Genomic DNA, 18,404 nt, shown 5'->3' with positions numbered 1-18,404 from the left:
TTGTAATCAGAGCAGTGCCCCAATGGAAGAACACTCTCAGATAGACTCTTGCCTCCATGGGTCAGAGGCCAATTCATAGTTGTCTTTCTGTTATTTAAAGAGAGCCGGTCACTCCTGTTAACAGTCTTCCTGTTTGCAGGCTAAACTTGGTGTATTTTCTGTGTGTATAGGAATAGTAGTGTGTGTGTGTGTTGAGTGGGGAGAGATGGTGAATGTAGGTCCAAAAAAAAAAAAAAATCCAACTTAATGCTACATGATGTTAGCTTACTAGACAGAACCTGATAAACATTTACTCTTCTCTTCTGTGCCTACAGGGTTTTTGTTTTTGTTTTTTTTTTGAAGTTGCTTATTAGTGGAGGTAAGATTTGCACATCTTGATTTAGACAAGACAAGTGATTTTGAAAGCAAATTTTCTGTTTGTGGAAAGATAGCATGGCATAACCTTGGCCACTGCTCTAGACTTAGACTGCCAATAGTCTTCTGTTCGTAAGTAAATTATTTGCAAATCTAACCATACACTTATTTATTTACTTATTTGTTTATTTATTTATTCCCCTTGCTTCATGCTATCCTGAAGCTGAGACTTGATGTCTTTCAAGGTGGGTTAGGCAATTATTTTTCCTTGTTTGACCAAACCACAGTGAAGTGGGCTCTGGGAACTTTGGAAGACATCAGTATGGAGGAGCTAGAGAAAAGGTACAGAAGTGCAGCCTGTGTCCACTTATAGGCATCAAATTGAAAATGTGCATGTATGTGCAAAGTGGTGTGTAAATAAATGAACAAAATATGTATACATATATTTTTTTACCTCTTGAGTTTTACCCCATAATGCAGTTTCCATGAGCCATAAAAAGAAGATAAAAATGGTAAAGACTGGTACCTGGTGTAGAGGTATATTGATCTGCTTAAGGAGAGCTTTCACTGCCATCTGGAGCTCGTAGAAGAACAATTGCACAGGGCAGTCAGAAGTATGATCCACACTTTCCATAGATTCAGAGCCAGAAAGCTTTTGGACCAGTTCCCACTCCTCTCTGTATGTTGAGTCAAGTTAAAATTAGAAATATTACAAAAGTTCAGAACACAGCTCAGAACATTTTTACTGCATATGTCCAGAACCTGAATAACCAATTTTTGGTGGTTAAAACTTGATGCAATTCTAGAAATTTGAACTTTTTTGCCACCCAAATGGAGTTTAAAATGAACTCTTTCTAATTTAAGCTTATTTCACCTATCAAACCACATACACCTCAGAACAGCAGGTCTGATTTGTAATGAATCAGTTTTTGAGATTGGAGCTTTGAAATATTTTGTAATAATTTCCTGTCTTCATTTTTCTTTTCCTGAAGATCCCCTGTAAGTTCTGAGACCCTACATTTTACCACAGGGGCATCTGCTGGTTAATTCAGCAGTTGGGTAACCACAGGACTCTGGTCCAACTCAGGCAAGAAACCACATGGCACGTTTCAACCCTGGCCTGTTGTGATCGTGGGTACTATTTTGGTTTCCTTCCCCTTCCAAAAGCTTGAGAATCACAAACAGGAACAGCAGACAATTCCAATAAAAGGAACCAGGGGACACACATCACTGCTTCCATCCTCCTTTCAAACCAGTCATCTGTGTCTTTATTCTGCATGCTCTACAATCCTTCCTAGTGAACTTTTCCAAATGTCCTGCAGAAGGGAAGGGAAAAGAATGGTGGTGGGAGGAAAGCACATCTGGTTTGTCCCCCAAAAGCTGCTCTTCAAAAGGATCTTGAAAAGATCAAGGTAAAAGCCTCTTGGGCAACATTGTTTCCACAGGTATTTTAGCACAAATCTCTAAACACATTGAGTTGGCACATTTTCTAACTCTGCATGGAGCAGCAGTGTGCTCTCAGGAGCAGGCTAGAGAGGAAAGGAAAGCCCTCCTGTTTTGGGTTGGAAAGAGAGGAGGTGCTAACATATGTTCCCACCCTCGTGAAAATCCTCTGAGGGCTCTCCCTGATGGGTTATCCTCACTGGGGCTCCGAGCTATGAGCCAGAAAATGAAATTGATTGTGACATGAGCTTTTCATCAGAATACACTCTCTTTTAACCAGCTACCCTCTTAGAAAAGTTTCTGTTTTCATGATATCAGTTTCATTTCAATTCCCACACTGGAAAAGACTATGGAAAAATCTACCCTTTGTCTCAATAAGAGGAAAAAAAAAAAAAGAAAATTAAATCCTGCTTCAATCTGGGCATACTGTTGGCCTCACAAATAATTGAAATCTTTGAGAACCTGCTTGGGAACTATATCTTTTCTTCCGTCACTGATACTGAATTAAATGAGGGGTTCTGACTAGCACGAGTATGCACAAAATCTAAAGGACCACATTGCTAAAATATTATCTGTAGTCAAATTAGAAAATAAATTACCAGGAGGAATACCATGAAACATCTACCACTAATCAGTTTAGTCTTTAAGGATGAGGGAGATGGAACTGGCAGAGGGAAGGCTACTGGAGTCTTTTGTAAAAATGAAACTTGGATCCTTGGCAAATGGAAATTAGTTGGTACAACCACTAAAAGATAGAGTCTAAACCTTTAAGGCACAAATCTAGAAAATGGATGAAAGTAACCATTGCAAAATCAACCCACAAATGAGCCTCTTGGGAAGGACTGAGATAACTAATGCTGATTGTAGAAGTGGCCACCAGATGGCAGACTTAAGTCTAGGTGTAGTTGGTAAGTGGAAGAGAATATGGCAGCTAGTGAGTTCTCTGAAGAGACCGTCGTCATCGTCATCTCCTTCATTGTCATCAAGTAGTATTTAATAAACATCGTGAGATACTCTCGTTAAAAAGTTCTTCTCACTTTGGTGACCAAATTTTAAATGACCAAATTAGAGTCTCCTTTGGTTAAGCAAATCTGTAGGTGCAGCCTAGAGCCTGAGGATCTAAATTGTACATGGAAGCTTGACAGACTCTTTTTCAAGTTCTTTTCCTTTTCTTGTCTGTTCTTTCTTTTCCTTTTCTTTTTGTGTTGAACACAGTTCAGTTCATTTTAGTAGACCTTCAGAGGTGTACTAGAGGGCTAGTGGTAAAGCTGAGTCAGATTACCAAGACTGGGCAACGTTTTCCAAAGTTAACGGTAATTCACCATAATGCCAAATCATAGAGCAATTTCCAGAAGGTCAGGCCTTGTTACTTCTTTTCTTCCCTAGAGAACCATAAAGAGTGTAGGAAACACACGAAGTCCTTAGGCCAGGGGGTTGGGGTGGGGGGAGTGAGGGTAGGGAGGGTCCTTTAAGGTTAAGGGGAGACCAGTTACTCTACTAGAACCCATTTACACAAGTGATTTTTTAAAATGTGACTTTTTAGGTTGTGGAGAAAAGATATTGGAAATAGCAGTGCTGAAAGAAAAGGGCATCTATTCATTAACCTGAATGTCAGTGGTTGCATAGAGGAAAGTGAAAGGATAGTGTCCCCTTTAAATGGGCCCACTTCTTCCACCTATCAATACTACAAGCCCTCCTTATCCTAACGTTAAAACCGAGCTATGCCTTTGCCCCAAATGTGCTGGCCCCTGAGGACATCTCATCGTAGAAACTTCACTCAGAAGTAACATTTCAGTTTCCTTCTGGCACATCAAACCCATCACTTAGCCATTGTTTCATCATGAGGAAAATCTAAACTCCTCACAACTTACTTGGAAACGTTATTGTTCTCACGGATCTTCACATGGCAGAGAATGTTAGGCAACTTTTGGGTAACAAGAACTTTGATTTGATCCACAGAGCTACATAGCTTTAGGTAACCCAGATATAATCCAGGAGAGAGACGCTGATGACTCCTTTTGTGATAGGAGAGAATATCCTGTAGGATGAAAAACAAAACAAAAAACACATTAAAAGGCAATCTCTTTTCATTTCTTAGGCACACCATGTCACGAATTAAAGGAGCTGTAGCTAAGTAATTAGTGAGAAACCTTGGATACCACCATGAACGTTGAGAATGTGTTGGTGGTACAGCCAGTCTTACCTTCAGGAGGATTAGCCTCCAAGTCAGGTACTCAGCCTTTAATATATTCTGCATGCTTATTTTCCTCAGATTTCTGTTCCACGAATAGGTGTGTGGGTTGTGATTGGGAATGGTCTGGCTGGTGGTGGAGGCAGATAGATACTAAAGAAAAATAGAATTCATAATTTCTGTCCTTGAAGGGTTTATTGTTTAGCTGGGGGAAAACAAATTGCAAGTGTAAAAACTGACAAAGCAGTATAGGAAGCCTCATCATTTCAGGATAATTGGTGTCAGGAAAAGGATCAAAATTTTATAGTAAGTAGAAAAAAAAGGATTTGATTGTTATCTTGAAAAATCAAACAAGCAATAGCAATAGATTTATTTATCTTATTAACATTCGAGTTATAATCACTAATTCTGAGAATGAAGAGAGAATCAAGTATTGATTCTTGGGTTAACATTTTAGACTAAATTGTATGATAGCTGAAATGCTGTTCCTCATGTTTGACTTTCACAATGTGATCGTGAAGAGGATAATTTTTGCAAGAGTATTTGAAGGCTCCATATATTTTTTTTCCCTTGCATTAAACAAATTTGATATTCAGGTCATTCTCTTATAAAATCCTTGTTCATTGTGTGGTCTTCAGTTGTTAACTGGCCTACCATTGCTGGATTCTCAATTGTCAGTAAATTTGCATGTGATTTGATTAGTCTCCATGTCATCCTCATCAGCTTCACAAACTTCTGTATCTTTTACAAGATTAAAAAATTTACCTTGTAATAGATTTGCATTGAATTTGCATTGTATTGTCACATCACAATATTCCATAGGCAGCGGAGACTGAATAAAGTTGGTGCGAGAGGAGGTGCCAGCCTAGTTAAGCACAGAGGGGTGTTTGAGTGGAGTTTTGTTTTCTACGTGGTCAGTTTTCTAGTGAACTTTTAAGGTTGTGACTTTTGCTTCTTTCTATGACTGCAGGAACTCAGGTAATAAATACTTGGTAATACAGACACTCCCTCTCCTGTATATCAGTAGGTAAGACGTTTTATACATTTGGGCAGTGTAGGGGTGAAACAGAGTAGGAGTGATGACTCAGGAAACTGATTATAGGGGAAGGATTTCTATAGGCCAGAGTTTAGCCTAGTTTTCAAAGGGGGTAAAAAAGAGGGAATCAACTCTACCACTAAATATAGGGAAGGCAAAAGAGAAGAGAAAAAAACAAGTTTAAACTTACATAGAATTCAGTATGGAACAGAAAGGTATGAGGTCTTCCTTGACAGTATACTCTGAAGAAATGACCCCTCCTCTGTAGAATTAACCATCTGTGACATCTAACATATGCTATTGTGTATTGTCTCCTTTGTCCTGTCCTTATCAAACATATTGAGTTCCAGGTACTATAGGAGACATTGGGGTTTCAGGGGAACCTTATATGATCCCTGCTTTTGACGAGGTCAAGAAAGACAGATGAGTAAAGGAATGATCACAATATACCGAAACCAGTTTATAATAGAGGCAATGTAGGCATACAGAGGAAGGAGTACTTAACTTATATTTTTCTTCTTTTATGTTCTTTTCTTGAACTAGACTATGAAATTAATGGCAGGGCCTTTTTTTTTCCCAATTGCTTTGTCTCCTTAGTGCCCAGTACTGTTTCTATATATAATAGGTTTGCAACATGTGGAAATCAGGCCTTGTCCCTAAAACAGAATGTATGAGAATAGCAGAAGAGGGACAAAATAAGAATGGTCACAATTGAAAGGAAGACATAACTAGCATGTATAGGAAAGCAAAGACTAAATAACTTCTAAGATATTTGGCAAAGAAATAGACTAGAAAAATTTGACTTCATGATTAAGAAGGAGGGAATTCTTATTAATATAAGGAGATTGATAAGGCTGAATGTTTTCATCTTGTCTCTTCAGAACAGATTGCAGATAATTAGTTGACTAGAGGAAGTTCAGTCAAGGTGAAATTTTGAGAAATGAACAGGTAATCAAAGAGAGAGAAACAGTTAATGAGAGAAGGAAAAATGCAAGTATTTAATCAGCAGAATTTGACGATACGCACCCTAGGGGTGCTTGCTGTACAAGCAGATGTGGCCACAAACCCACAGATCATTATTTTTGAGAAGTGATGGAGAACTGGAAAAGTCCCTAAAGACTGGAAAAGGGCAAATATGCCTATCTTTGAAACAGGAAGGGGAGAAACACAGAATGACACTAGTAATTAAAGACCACCAACTTATAGATCTTTGGGAAAAATGAGAACAAACCATCAGTCAATCAATTTGCAGTCACCTAGGAAACCCTGAGACACTAAATAGGAGTCAGCATGGTTTTGTGATGGGCAGATCATACAGACAACTTTAATTTCCTATAGCAAAAGAGCAAGGTCCATAGACCAGGGGGTTGTCTCCAGTGTAATCTCTTTCACTAGATAATCTGGGAAAAGTATCAATAGAATCTTGACCGCATGACTTTAATAATAAGCTGAATATCAGGGTTGAAGATTTGTGGATGATGGGGATAGTATGGGAATAGTAGGACATACTGAGCGATGGCCCAGTAGAGACTGGTCCTGAGAGCCAGTCGGTTCATCATGTTTATTGATGTTCCAGACAAAGGAATGAAGAATGTGTGTATCAAATTTGTGGGTCCCAAATTTGGTGTGGTTTTGATTTTCTGGAAAATAGTAATAAAGCTCTGAATGACCTTATGCATTGGAAAAATAAGCCTATCATAATTAGGGTTGAAACGTAATAAGAAAATGTGCTTGTAAAGACCCAAACCCAAGAGTACAAATATAGAATGGGTATGAGTAAAGAAAAAACATGTGGGGGTCAGAACTGACCACAAATAGAATGTGAGTTAGGAACATACTGTGGTTATGTAAAAAACACCACCATTCTGGGATGGAGTCATTCACTCTTCCATTCAATTTTTTTAAAGACTATTACTGAGCATCTACTATGTGTTTTCCTGCCTTTACATAGTCATTTAGCCTTCATTAGTCAGAATGTTTTTGGAGCCTGAGAAATGCATGGGAAGAGAAAGAAGCTGTCCTATTCACATAATCTGAGGTACGTTAGAAAGGCCCCCTAAGCCAAATCAAATGCCTGTGGGTTTATATATTGCCTGATTTGACCTCTAACCTGCATTTCCAGTCTCTATTTCCACGGCAGTCCTCTTGTGTCCCTTATCTCCAGCCAAAATGGATTGCTTTTTCCTTCCTCATACATAGCCTAATCTCTCTTCTTTGATTCTTTGTTGGTTCATGAATTCACTCATTCTACCAACTTTTATCGAGCACTTACTATGTATCAGGCATTACGCTGGGATGTTAGTGACATCAAGATGAATAGGACATGATCCTTCTTTTCATGGAACTCGTATTTCAGTTTGGGAGAGAGACATGTGAGCAAGTTGTTCTTAACCCAGTATAATAAATGTTGTGTAAGGTCCATTGTGGACTCAAGGGAGGGTGGGATCTCCTTTTCCAGCTTTTACCTTAATTTTTTTGTACCATGCCCTCTATTTAATTTAATTCTCTATTTAATTAATTCCTTCCTTCCTCCCTTCTTTCCTCTCTTCCTTTCTTCTTCCCTCCCCCTTTCCTTTCTTCTCCCTCCCCCCGTCTTTCTCTCTCTCTTTTTTTCTCCACCTGGTAAACTTAACTTACCCTTCATGGCTCAGCCAAATGTCACCTCTTCTACAACAGGTTCCCTGATATTTCCAGGTAGAATTAATACTTGCTTTGTCTGTGTTTTCATAGTACACTGTTTGTGCTGCTAGCAGGTTCTGGTTTAATTCTGCCTTGTATTACCTTGATTTGTGTACAAGTCTGTCTCCCTCCCTTGACTGAACTTGAAAGGAAGGACCTTGAGTTATTCATTTGGTTTTCCTATAGCACCTAGAAGAGTTCCTGGCACCTAGGTGGTGATGAAAAAATGTTTATTAACTATGAAGTGAGAGGCCCAGAGGTACTGGGGGTCTGGGGCTGAACCTTCGGGAGAGAATATGTTGTGTTGGAGCAGTGACCAGGAAGGGTATACCCTTCTTCTCTTCATTGATCAGATATCCTAAGAGCTTGTTAGAGGAACAATGTGTAGTTGCTTTTCCAATAACTACAGGGCTTTTGTTTTGTTGGATAGGGTATGGAAGCTGAATTGTCCAGGGTTAACAGAGGTCATAAAATGGTGGCCTGTGGCCCAAGATTATATAGGCTGCCAAGAATGTAAATTTTCTGAATCATTTTCTAACTTTTAAAAATAAAGAGATTTTATCCCAAACTCTGGACTTTCAACTTCTCTTTAAAAATGGAAAACTATTTCAACATTGGGACCACTTTCTTCCACTGCAATTAGTTGAGGCTGAATAGGGCTGTTCTTTAGATGAGACAGGGGCTCTTCAGATTACTATAGTCTTTGTTACTTCCACTTTTTTTTATATTGACATATAACTCACATACCATAAAATTCACTCTTTTAAAGTGTGAAATTCAGTGGTTTTTACTATAGTCACAAGGCTGTGCAACTATCACCGCTATCTAATTTCAGATTATTTTCAACATTCCAAAAAGAAAACCCCCATTCATTAGCTGTCATTCCCCAGTCCCTCCTCTTCCTGCCCCTGGAACCACTCATCTACTTTCTGTCTCTATGGCTTTGCTTGTACTGGATATTTAATTGTGTAGCATTTTGTGTCTGGCTTTTTTCACTTAGCATAATGTTTTCATCCATATTAGCATGGATCAGTACTTCATTTATGGCTGAATAATATTCCATTATATGAATACATCACTTTTGTTTATCCATTCATCAGTTATTGGACATGTAGGTTGTTTCCACTCTTTGGCTACTGTGAATACTTCTGCCATGAACATTGGTGAACAAGTTTTGTGTGACCCCAATTGTTTCTTATATCCAGCCCAGTTGACTCATTTCCATTAATCTTCCTGATTCCAGTAGTTTTTGATCCCCACGTTAGGGGTTCCTTGGAGGTAGAGAGAGCAGGAATGTGCAGGAAAAAAGCAGAAAAGGGCAGAAGAGATAGTAGGTCCTGGGCACCTCAGGTGTAAGAAGAAGATGCTGGGTCCTTGTAGGTGACAAGAAATGCCTAAGGATATCAAGGGAAGGAAAGCAGGGATGGGAGGGAGATAGAGGGCAAGCTTCACCACAGCTTCTGTAGGATCACACTTTTAAAAAGGATCTAGAGAAAAGGACGGGAAAGGTGTGTAAAGCAGCATGGCAGAATGGGAAGGGCACCAGGCTAGGAGTCAGAAGACTTGTGTCTTAGTCCCACAGGCTGCTTTTTTGGCTGATAGGACCTTGGTGAGTTACTTCCCTGAAATCCATAGCTTCATTTATGAATTGGACAGAAATTTCCCACTCAACCTCACTGGGTTTTCATGAGGATCAAATGATATAGATGTGACAAAGTGTTATAAACTTGAACGTGTAGTACAAATGTGAGAGATTAATCTTCAGAGAAAACTTTACCTGGAGGTTTCCAGTTATTGAAGTGACCCCTGAAGATTATGGTCAGAGAAACTCAGCACCTGAGAGGGGCCTTTCTGTTGGAAACACAGTTGACCCTTGAACAACATGGGTTTGTACTGTGTGAGTCCACTTATACCTGGATTTCAATAAATATACAAAAATATATGTGTGGAACATTGTGCTAGACTTGTATTGAGGTGGATAACCTATCCTTACATAGGCAAAAGGTGAGTAGTATTTAATGTAAAATTAATAATGTTTTAGTTTTCTTACTGTTTTATAACTTTTTTTTCAGAGAATTACATTACCATACAGTATGCCTGTCTCTTGTAATTGGAGAAACTGCCTATCAGCCTGTCATCACAGGTAAGTGTTTTTTGAAAAAAAGTAACAATGTTTCCAATACTGTACTATGAATGTGACTATAATACTGTATGCCGTAAAAATTTTATGACCATTCATAAGCATATATAGGCTAGGCTACTGTGAAGCAATTGTATCAGTTACACTAGGCTACCATAAAGCAGTCATACTGCTGCTTCTTTATTATCAATGCATGAATTGTTATACCTCTAAATAAATATGAATTTCTTTTTCACATTATAATTTTGGGGCTTCAAAAGTTATATTTGGATTTACTACTGGGGGGGTGGTGTCAGCACCCTTAACCCCCATGTTGTTTGTTCAAGGGTCAACTGTACCCTCATTGCCAGTTAGTTTGCTCAGGGGGATTCTAACTTGTCTGTAATAACTCTCTTTTCCTTCCCAGGCAAGTGTGGGAAGGATTTCTCTCTCCCTTCCAGATATATGAGAGAGGCCTGTTATGAAGGTCTGGGACTTGAGAGGGTCAGGAATTTGAGCGGGTTAGACCCTGGAGGTTCCCTGGGGCCCTAAAGGATTAGTGCATTAGTTATGGGCCCAGATTTTGTTAAAGCCCTTATCTGTTTTGAAAACTCCATTGTGGATCATTTAGTCTTTATACAATTTTTCCTTAGTTCTTACGAAAAGGTAGAAGTAGTGAAATGACTGAGCCAGTACCTAGGGTCTCCTGGGAGAGTACAGATGAGAAGGAGATGGACTGGGTGTGCCCTGAGGGAGAGCCTAGCATTGGTTGGATTTTTCTGAGTAGAGAAATAATAAAAATAACTAACATTTATAGACCACTCACTTTGTGCTCCTCTTCTAATGCTTTATGTATTTAACTCATTTACTCTTCATTAGAACCCAGTGAAGTAGGTTGTTTTGCAGAGAAGGAAATACAGGAGGTAAGAAATTAAGTAACTTGTTCTAGTCACATAACCAGAAAAGGTGGAGTCAGGAATCATACCCAGTCGGCCTGAGTCCAAAGTGGTGCCTCAGAATGTGGTGTGATGTAGCAGAAAGAAGCTCAGGCTTCCAATCAGAAGGCCTGGAGGTCATCACTCTTATGACCCTGAGAAAAAAGAGTGGTTTGTGGCCTGGAATTGTGGGAATTACCCAGCCTGCTTTGGTCAACCACCAAGACCTATCTCTATGTTGAATTGGTGGGGCTGCCTCCTGACATAATTAAATGTTAAGTCTAGGAGTAACTGAATACCGCACTAATAGTTTTATTCCCCCATTTCCTCTCCAGTGTAAGGCCTGTATGGGAAGGAGGGGAGAGAGAAAAAGTAGAAGGAGAAAAAAGGAGAGTAGGGGGTGGGTGGGAATGACATCAAGCAGGAATGTGCCAGTCAGCGGGGGTAAATGTTCCACTTGGATCTGTGTGGAAACCTGATCTTGCCTCTATTTTTGGTCTCCTTCTCTAACAACTTTTTGCCAGATTGGAATTTTTCTGCACCTGTAACACATTTTTAATGTAATAAGTCTAGGAGAAACCAGGTATTATATCATGCTGGGGCCTGTGCTATGTTTCTAGGAGCAAAGGTAGCCCAGACTCCAATTTATCCCTATAGGGGATTAGTGTATTAGTCACCCTGTAAAAGCTCAATTTATTATGATTTTTAAAATGTTTCTTTTAGCACTTACTTATAAAAGGTGAGGAGGGGAACCACGAATGTGTTTGTGTTCCCTGCTCCCACCTACACACACGAGCGCGCGCACACACACACACCCTCACCCTCTATAAATTTCATATGAACCCAAATTCCATGAAATCAAATCCAGAGGTATTGGCTTTGACCAATTAGCTTACCTTTGCTACACTGGACTTTATCCTGGTCTGGGCCAGAGCAAGTAATAGAAAGGTGAAGTTATTGTACTAGCCACCCCTCAGTGGAGAATGAAAGTACGTCAGCAGGCTGGTTACTTAGCTGTTTAGGGTGATCTGAGGGGTTACCGGGCCAAGGCTTGGGTTTGGCTTGTTTGTCTGAGATTGAGCCCTTTCTTCCCCATTACTCCAGATTGGCTGTCTTGTCGATATATGCCATTGGTTGTGTAGGCCTCAAGGTAGTTGTTTCTCCTAGCTTTGCCACCTAACTGGAGAGCTCTATAGAACTCATCCCCATCACTGGATTTAAAAGAAGGAAAAAGAAACAGCTTGAAGCCCATGTTTACATAAGAACATGTGAAGCTGTGTGGTGGCGTGGAGAGAGCGCTAGACTCAGGAGCACGAGGTATAGGTTTGTATCCTAGCTCTGCCATCCAGGTTAAGAGACTGGATCTCAGCTGCCTGGTTTTTGAATTTTGGTGGCTATTTAGTTCTCAGGTGACTCATCTTTTATTTCACCTCCCATACCTCACTCATTAAAATCCTAACTCCTGCCTCCAAATGTGATATAATATAGCAGAAAGAAGCCTGCTTCCAATCAGAAGATCCGAGTTCAACTTTCAGCTCTGCCATTTTCTAGCTGTGTGTCTAGGGGCAAATCCAAGTTTGGTGGGGCCTTAAGCTGATACAATTTTTTGTGCTTTTCTTAAGGAAAGGAATACAAAATTATGAATGTGAAGTTTTTAGGGCCTTGGAAGGGACTTGTAGAAGTGACGAGCTGATTGATGCTTTTGAATCTTTCCTACGTGTGGAATACAAACAATGACATACCTCCGGACCTCTTCATTCCATTACTGCATATGTAAATGGCTCTTGATACATTTCACTAGAACCTCAATAAGTGTGTTTGGAATTTTTATTAGGAAAATTGAAAAGACTACATACCTGGATGGTTATCAGTAAAATGTCTAAGGCTGTTGGCTCCTCAGGTGTTGAGAGAGACTTCCTCTGGCTTTGCAGCTTTGAGATCTGCATCCATTTGCCATTAAAAAATGAATAGAGCATCTCCACCTCTCTGATGGTGACTATGAGGATGTTTCCATGCCGGTCTTTAATGGGTTCATAGTAAACTCTTCCCAAATTGTGTGTCCCAAGTAAATTCTAGAAACAAACAGATTTCTGGTAGCTTAGATGATGTGCAAACAAAGCAACAAAACTGCAACAAAAGACACTGAATAATTATCTGATGTTTCTGAGAAGCTGTTTTTTGGTGGTTGTTGTTGAGCAGACTTAACCCTATAATAGAATATGTAGCATCATACAAATGTACTGAACAGAAGCTCAAAGAGAATGTCTTCACCATAAGCCTGCAAAGATTATAGCAAGAGGCACAAAAATTATGTTTTTTTTAAGCAAATTTAATATCTGTAAATATCTCTTACCCACATAGACACACCGGCACATAAACCTCAGTTACCAGCACTTGAAGAGAATCCCAGATGTTTTAAAGAAAAATGCCTGATATTTCAGGTATGCTACTTGTGGAGTTTTCAAGAGATCTACAGTAAGCTGGTATGAAGTGGGGTTGTTTAAAATGAAGAAGTGAATTGACAATGTAGCACATTGTACAGGTCCCCAAATGACTGCACATTCCCTTCAAGATACTTTAATTGGGAGATTGGCCTGGTTTGACTTATCTGCATTTCAGAGAGTTCTGTTTATTTAAAATTTTGTTAAAATTGTTTGTGAGCTAGGTCAACAAGGTAGACAATACTTTGAGAAAGGTAAGAAGAGAAGGATGCCACATTAAATGTGAAGGGGCCCAGGTAGTTGTTATTAAAATAAGCAGTTTTACAAATGTGCAAGGATTGAAGATTTCTAACTTAGAGCACTGGATGAATAGGATAAAATACCCTTTTACTTTGAATATCTATAGCTTTTTAAAATAATTAATCATCTCAGAGCTCCTGGCTGTTATTTTTGTGAGCTCACGTAAGTGCTGACAAGATAACCTGTTAGCAGGAGTGCAAAAATAGAACTGGAATTTGTGAAAGTGATAAGGATGACCTAAAAATGAATGAGCCAGCTGATCAGTATTCACATTTACAAAAACAGTGGAATGTTCCTCATAGGTAGGGACTATGTCTTTTTTTTTCTTTTCTTAATTTGCAAGGACAGAACACATACATAAGAAATTTCATAAATAATTATTGACATTATAAAAATTCATTTGGAAGGATTACTGTTTTTAAAAATGGCCTAACTACTCAGTCAGATTATCCCTTTCTAACAATTAACTACAGTCTTATATAAAGCAGTTTGCTGCAAAGCAGTACTGGCCAATCAGCAATGGCATGCTGGTAAACTGGCCATCAAAAAAAAAAAGCTTGATATATAATATGCCAATTTCTGTGGTGTAAATACTCCCACAGTACCCTATTTCAAGCTACCAAAGGTTGTGACAACAGGCTTTGAAAATCTCTGAATACTTAACTGTTGGCTCTCCTAAGCGAGTACAAGTTGGCTCCAGCACATTACTGCTGTTAAGCCTTTAGTTAGCCTGGTGTTGAGTTTCAGGTCTGGCTGCTGTTCATTAACACTTAGACTTCTAAAAAATGACTTACTCTTTCTGGCTCTGAGTTTCATCATCTAAAATTAAGAGTCCTTACAGCTCAGACATCCCTTACGCTAATCCTTACCTTATAGAATGATTGGTGGATTAAGTCAAGCAACGTATGAGAAAGTGTTTCGTAAACTTTCGAGCTTGATACAAGTAGGCAGGGTATGGGCTTTCTTTAGTGCTCCAACTGGAATTCCACCCTGGTTTATACTTACTCATTTTCAACACTCAGCCCGGGTCTCACCTTCTCTGGGAGGACTTTCTCAACTCTCACAGGTAGAACTTATCATCTCCTTTTTTGTCCCCTGCTGCTTCGTGTACCAACTTGTATCTTAGCATGACTCTGACTTTCCTGTGTATTGACGTACATGTCATGAAATCATGGTTTTTTCATCTCTGTTTCTCTGGGTTCCTTGCACAGTGCCTGGTACATAGTAATAGCTCAAGAAATTTTTGTTGACTGAAGTAACATCATTAGGACACTGGAAAATTTGATTTGCTTTGGATCAAAGTGGGTGAGTGGACATTGAATGAGATGGTCATTTCATTTAGGCAGAGTTTATTATCAGTGATTCACTGTTAGTTTTGGATATGCTGACTAAACGAGAAGCACTAAAAGTCTTCCTGAAATTCTTTATTGATAGCAAATTGGGTTGGATAAGCTAGCTCTGGGAAGAGGCCAATTTAAAAGAGGAATATCTTTGGAAAATAAGTTGCAACCACGTTCTAAGGGGGCAAATTTGGGGTTCTTTAGTGCCTAAAGGAAAAACATACCATGTTAATACCTGTCATGCTATGCCATCAAGATTAGGAGATCTGGGAACTCTGAGGATTGTACAAGGTAAAGAGAAAGAAAAGGCATCTGATGGCTCACAGGAATGCCTCTAGGTTATAACCACAGCAAACCACAGGGCTGTCAGTAAGCCCTGGACAGATGCACAATACGTAGAGACTTTCATTCAGTTTGGGGTGACATGGGAAGTTGAAGGAGGTCTGGCGTAGAGATATGAAGGCCTGGAAAAGAAGAGTAAAATTTCGGGGAAACCTTCTCCCCCCCTTGAAAAATGAAAGAGACATAGTATTCATGAATTGTTACCTGGCTTTAGCTCACTAACACTCGTTTCTAAAAGCCGTAGAGGAGGAAGCTAAAAAAAATGGTACAAATGTTGTGACAGCCTGGAGGGGTGGGATAGGGAGGGTGGGAGGGAGGGAGACGCAAGAGGGAAGACATATGGGAACATATGTTTATGTATGACTGATTCACTTTGTTATAAAGCAGAAACTAACACACCATTGTAAAGCAATTATACCCCAATAAAGATGTTAAAAAAAAAATGGTACAAATGAACTTATTTACAAAACAGAAATAGAGTCACAGATGTAGAAAACAAACTTATGGTTACCGGGGGGAAAGGGGAGGAGGGATAAATTGGGAGATTGAGATTGACACATACACACTACTATCTATAAGATAGATAACTAATAAGGACCTACTGTATAGCACAGGGAACTCTACTCAGTACTCTATAATGACCTATATGGGAAAAGAATCTAAAAAAGATGGGATATATGTATATGTATAACTGATTCACTTTGCTGTACATCTGAAACTAACACAACATTGTAAATCAACTATATTCCAATAAAAAATAAAGTAAGAGTTTGCAGGAAAAAAAATAAAATCTGTGGAGGAGGAAAGTTTAATATAACCCAATCTAGTTTCAGGTTATTCCTGTATTTTGAGGATAAGTAGTTCAGGTATCTCTCAGTGTAAGAGGAATATACCCTTCTGCCTCTTGGGGCCTCTGCCATTTTCCTAAAAGTAAGAAAAACAGTGTGGGGTCCTGGCCACTTATAGGCTTTCTAATCTTATTATTAGTATTTTTTAATCCTAATGCTGGCAGGTACTTATCTCTCCTGCCTAGGTCATATTAATTCATACTTTACCTTCTTCCAGATAAAATGTAAGACCACTTCTCCTAGATAGGCTCCAAATGATACAGAATAGACTTTTACCTTTTCTTTTTTAACTATAATGTATATAATTCATTCTGTTTAAGATTTTTGTCTGCTTTTTGTAAAATGAATGCACAATAAGGTGATGAAATATTGGAAAGAATACAGGCTTTGGAGTTATATAGATCAGGGTTTGTATCCAGGCTCTGCTACTTCCTATCTGTGCAACCTTGGGCAAGTTATTTTCCCTTTCTAGGCCTCAGTTTTATCCAGTGTTAAATGAATATCAATAATAGTAATTTCTCATTATGGTGTGGTGAAGATAAAATGAGATATAGTTTGGAAAGCACTTAGCAAAATGGCTGGCACTTACTCTGTTAGAGAAATGAAAGTTGTTTCACGATTATTATTTATTATCATGTATTAAAGAACCTTCGTATGTATAAAAGAGATAACTAACGAGAACCTACTGTATAGCTCAGGGAACTCTACTCAATGCTCTGTGGTGACATAAATGGGAAGGAAATCCAAAAACAGGGGATATATGCATACGTATAGCTGGTTCACTTTGCTGTACAGTAGAAACTAACACAACATGGTAAAGCAACTATACTCTAATAAAAGTCAATTAAAAAAAAAAACTCCCTATAGAGCAGAAACTGGAAAATAAGGCACAGGGTGTACAGTGGTTTGTATGTACTTGATGAAGGTAAGTCAGGGTGCAATGGAAACAGAGGAGAGGGAGAAAGATGGCAAGGAAGGCCTTTGTGTGCCGTGATAAAATGTCTGCGCCACTCTTGAAAGAGTGTGAGTCAGGGAATGACATGGTCAGCATCCTTTATTGGCTACTCTGGCAGGAGTGTGGAGAACAGGTTGGAGGGTGTTAAGACTGGAAGCAGGAGGATGACTTTGGAGGCTTTTGACATATCTGGAGTAATGAAGCAGTGGTAGTGATGCTGGAAAGGGGGGGAGAGTAAAATGAGATATACCATAGGTAAAGCAATAGGATTTATGTATGGCTGATGCCAATCGAGCTATTTAAGGATGCCTTTTAACGTTTCTCAGGACATTGTAAGACATGTTCGATTAGTAAAGAGACCTAAAATATTAAGCATAAATCTCCCCAAACTTATGTTTCTTCCTCTTCTGAAAAGTTTTTTTCTATGCCTTGTCGCCCCCCGCCCTTCCACGCCCCCCCCCCAAAAAAAGAGTGGCTTCAGTATTTCTAGACATTTTCATTGTAAAGGTCAGCAAGGAGTTTGGGCAATAGGTATTACAAAAAAAGATGAAAGTGACTGCTGTTGTTTAGGCAGGTGGTGCTCTGACCTTTGATGGGCACTGAAAGGGGTAACTATTAAGTACTACGAGGCACTGGTCACTGTGCAGGGCTGGAGAGCTCTCCAGGTGGTAACTATGGCATGAGGTACGTTTCTGTGATCCCTTTTCCCTTTGGTTAGATAGCGTACCCTCCAGTGTGATATTAGGGGTACAGGGGTTGGACTGATAAATACAGTTATTTATCCAGCCAGTACTTAAGGATGATCTGCCACATGCCACACATGGGGGATATAGTGGTAACCAAGGCAGATACATTCCCTGAGCTCAGGGACTCACAGTCCACGTTGGTCAGTGACCAGATAACGATACAGATAATTAACTAATGGTATTATGATCACCATTCTGAATGAAGAATGCAAGGTGCTATGTGAGTGATTCACTTAATTGGGAGATCAGAGAAAGGCTCCCTGAGGAAGTATAAAAATGAAGCTGAGATCTGAAGGATATGTAGGAATTAGTGAGACAAAGAAGTAGAAGAGGATTCTAAGCAGAGGAAACAGCATTTAAGCTAGCAGAGGAGACTGAGACAGGCCAGGAAGTTGGAAAAATCTGGAAAGTATGGAGTCATGGAAGCCAAGGGATGTGGCAGTTTAAAAAAGGAGAGCAGGACCAAGTGTATCAAATGCTGCTGAGATGTCAGTTGCAAAGAGGATTTAAAAGTGTCAGTTGGACATAGTGAAACTGAAGTCTTTGGCAGGGATGGATCCAGGTTTTGTAGGGGCCTGTACCACACAATTTTGGGGTCCTCTTTAAGATAAAGAATACAAAATTACAAATATGAAAGTTAGGTATAAAAGTGAATTAAAAAAAAAGTGAATATTT

General features: G+C 39.3%; 1 protein-coding gene across 1 annotated transcript in view; it reads right to left on the bottom strand.

Annotated features, from left to right (window-relative positions):
• Positions 1–18,404, bottom strand: part of ANKFN1 (ankyrin repeat and fibronectin type III domain containing 1) — a 138,789-nt gene that overhangs the window by 32,403 nt on the left and 87,982 nt on the right. The window contains exons 11-13 of the mRNA XM_067715378.1: positions 12,614–12,829; positions 3,669–3,835; positions 881–1,031 (exon numbers count right to left, since the gene is read on the bottom strand). Of these exons, the coding sequence (XP_067571479.1) occupies positions 881–1,031; positions 3,669–3,835; positions 12,614–12,829 (534 nt within the window). The remainder of the gene's footprint in view (positions 1–880; positions 1,032–3,668; positions 3,836–12,613; positions 12,830–18,404) is intronic.

This window comes from Pseudorca crassidens, chromosome 19 (assembly GCF_039906515.1).
Source record: "Pseudorca crassidens isolate mPseCra1 chromosome 19, mPseCra1.hap1, whole genome shotgun sequence".
Classification (NCBI taxonomy): Eukaryota; Metazoa; Chordata; class Mammalia; order Artiodactyla; family Delphinidae; genus Pseudorca; species Pseudorca crassidens.
Note: the sequence above shows the minus strand (reverse complement) of the source record. Positions and strands in the feature narration are given on the sequence as shown.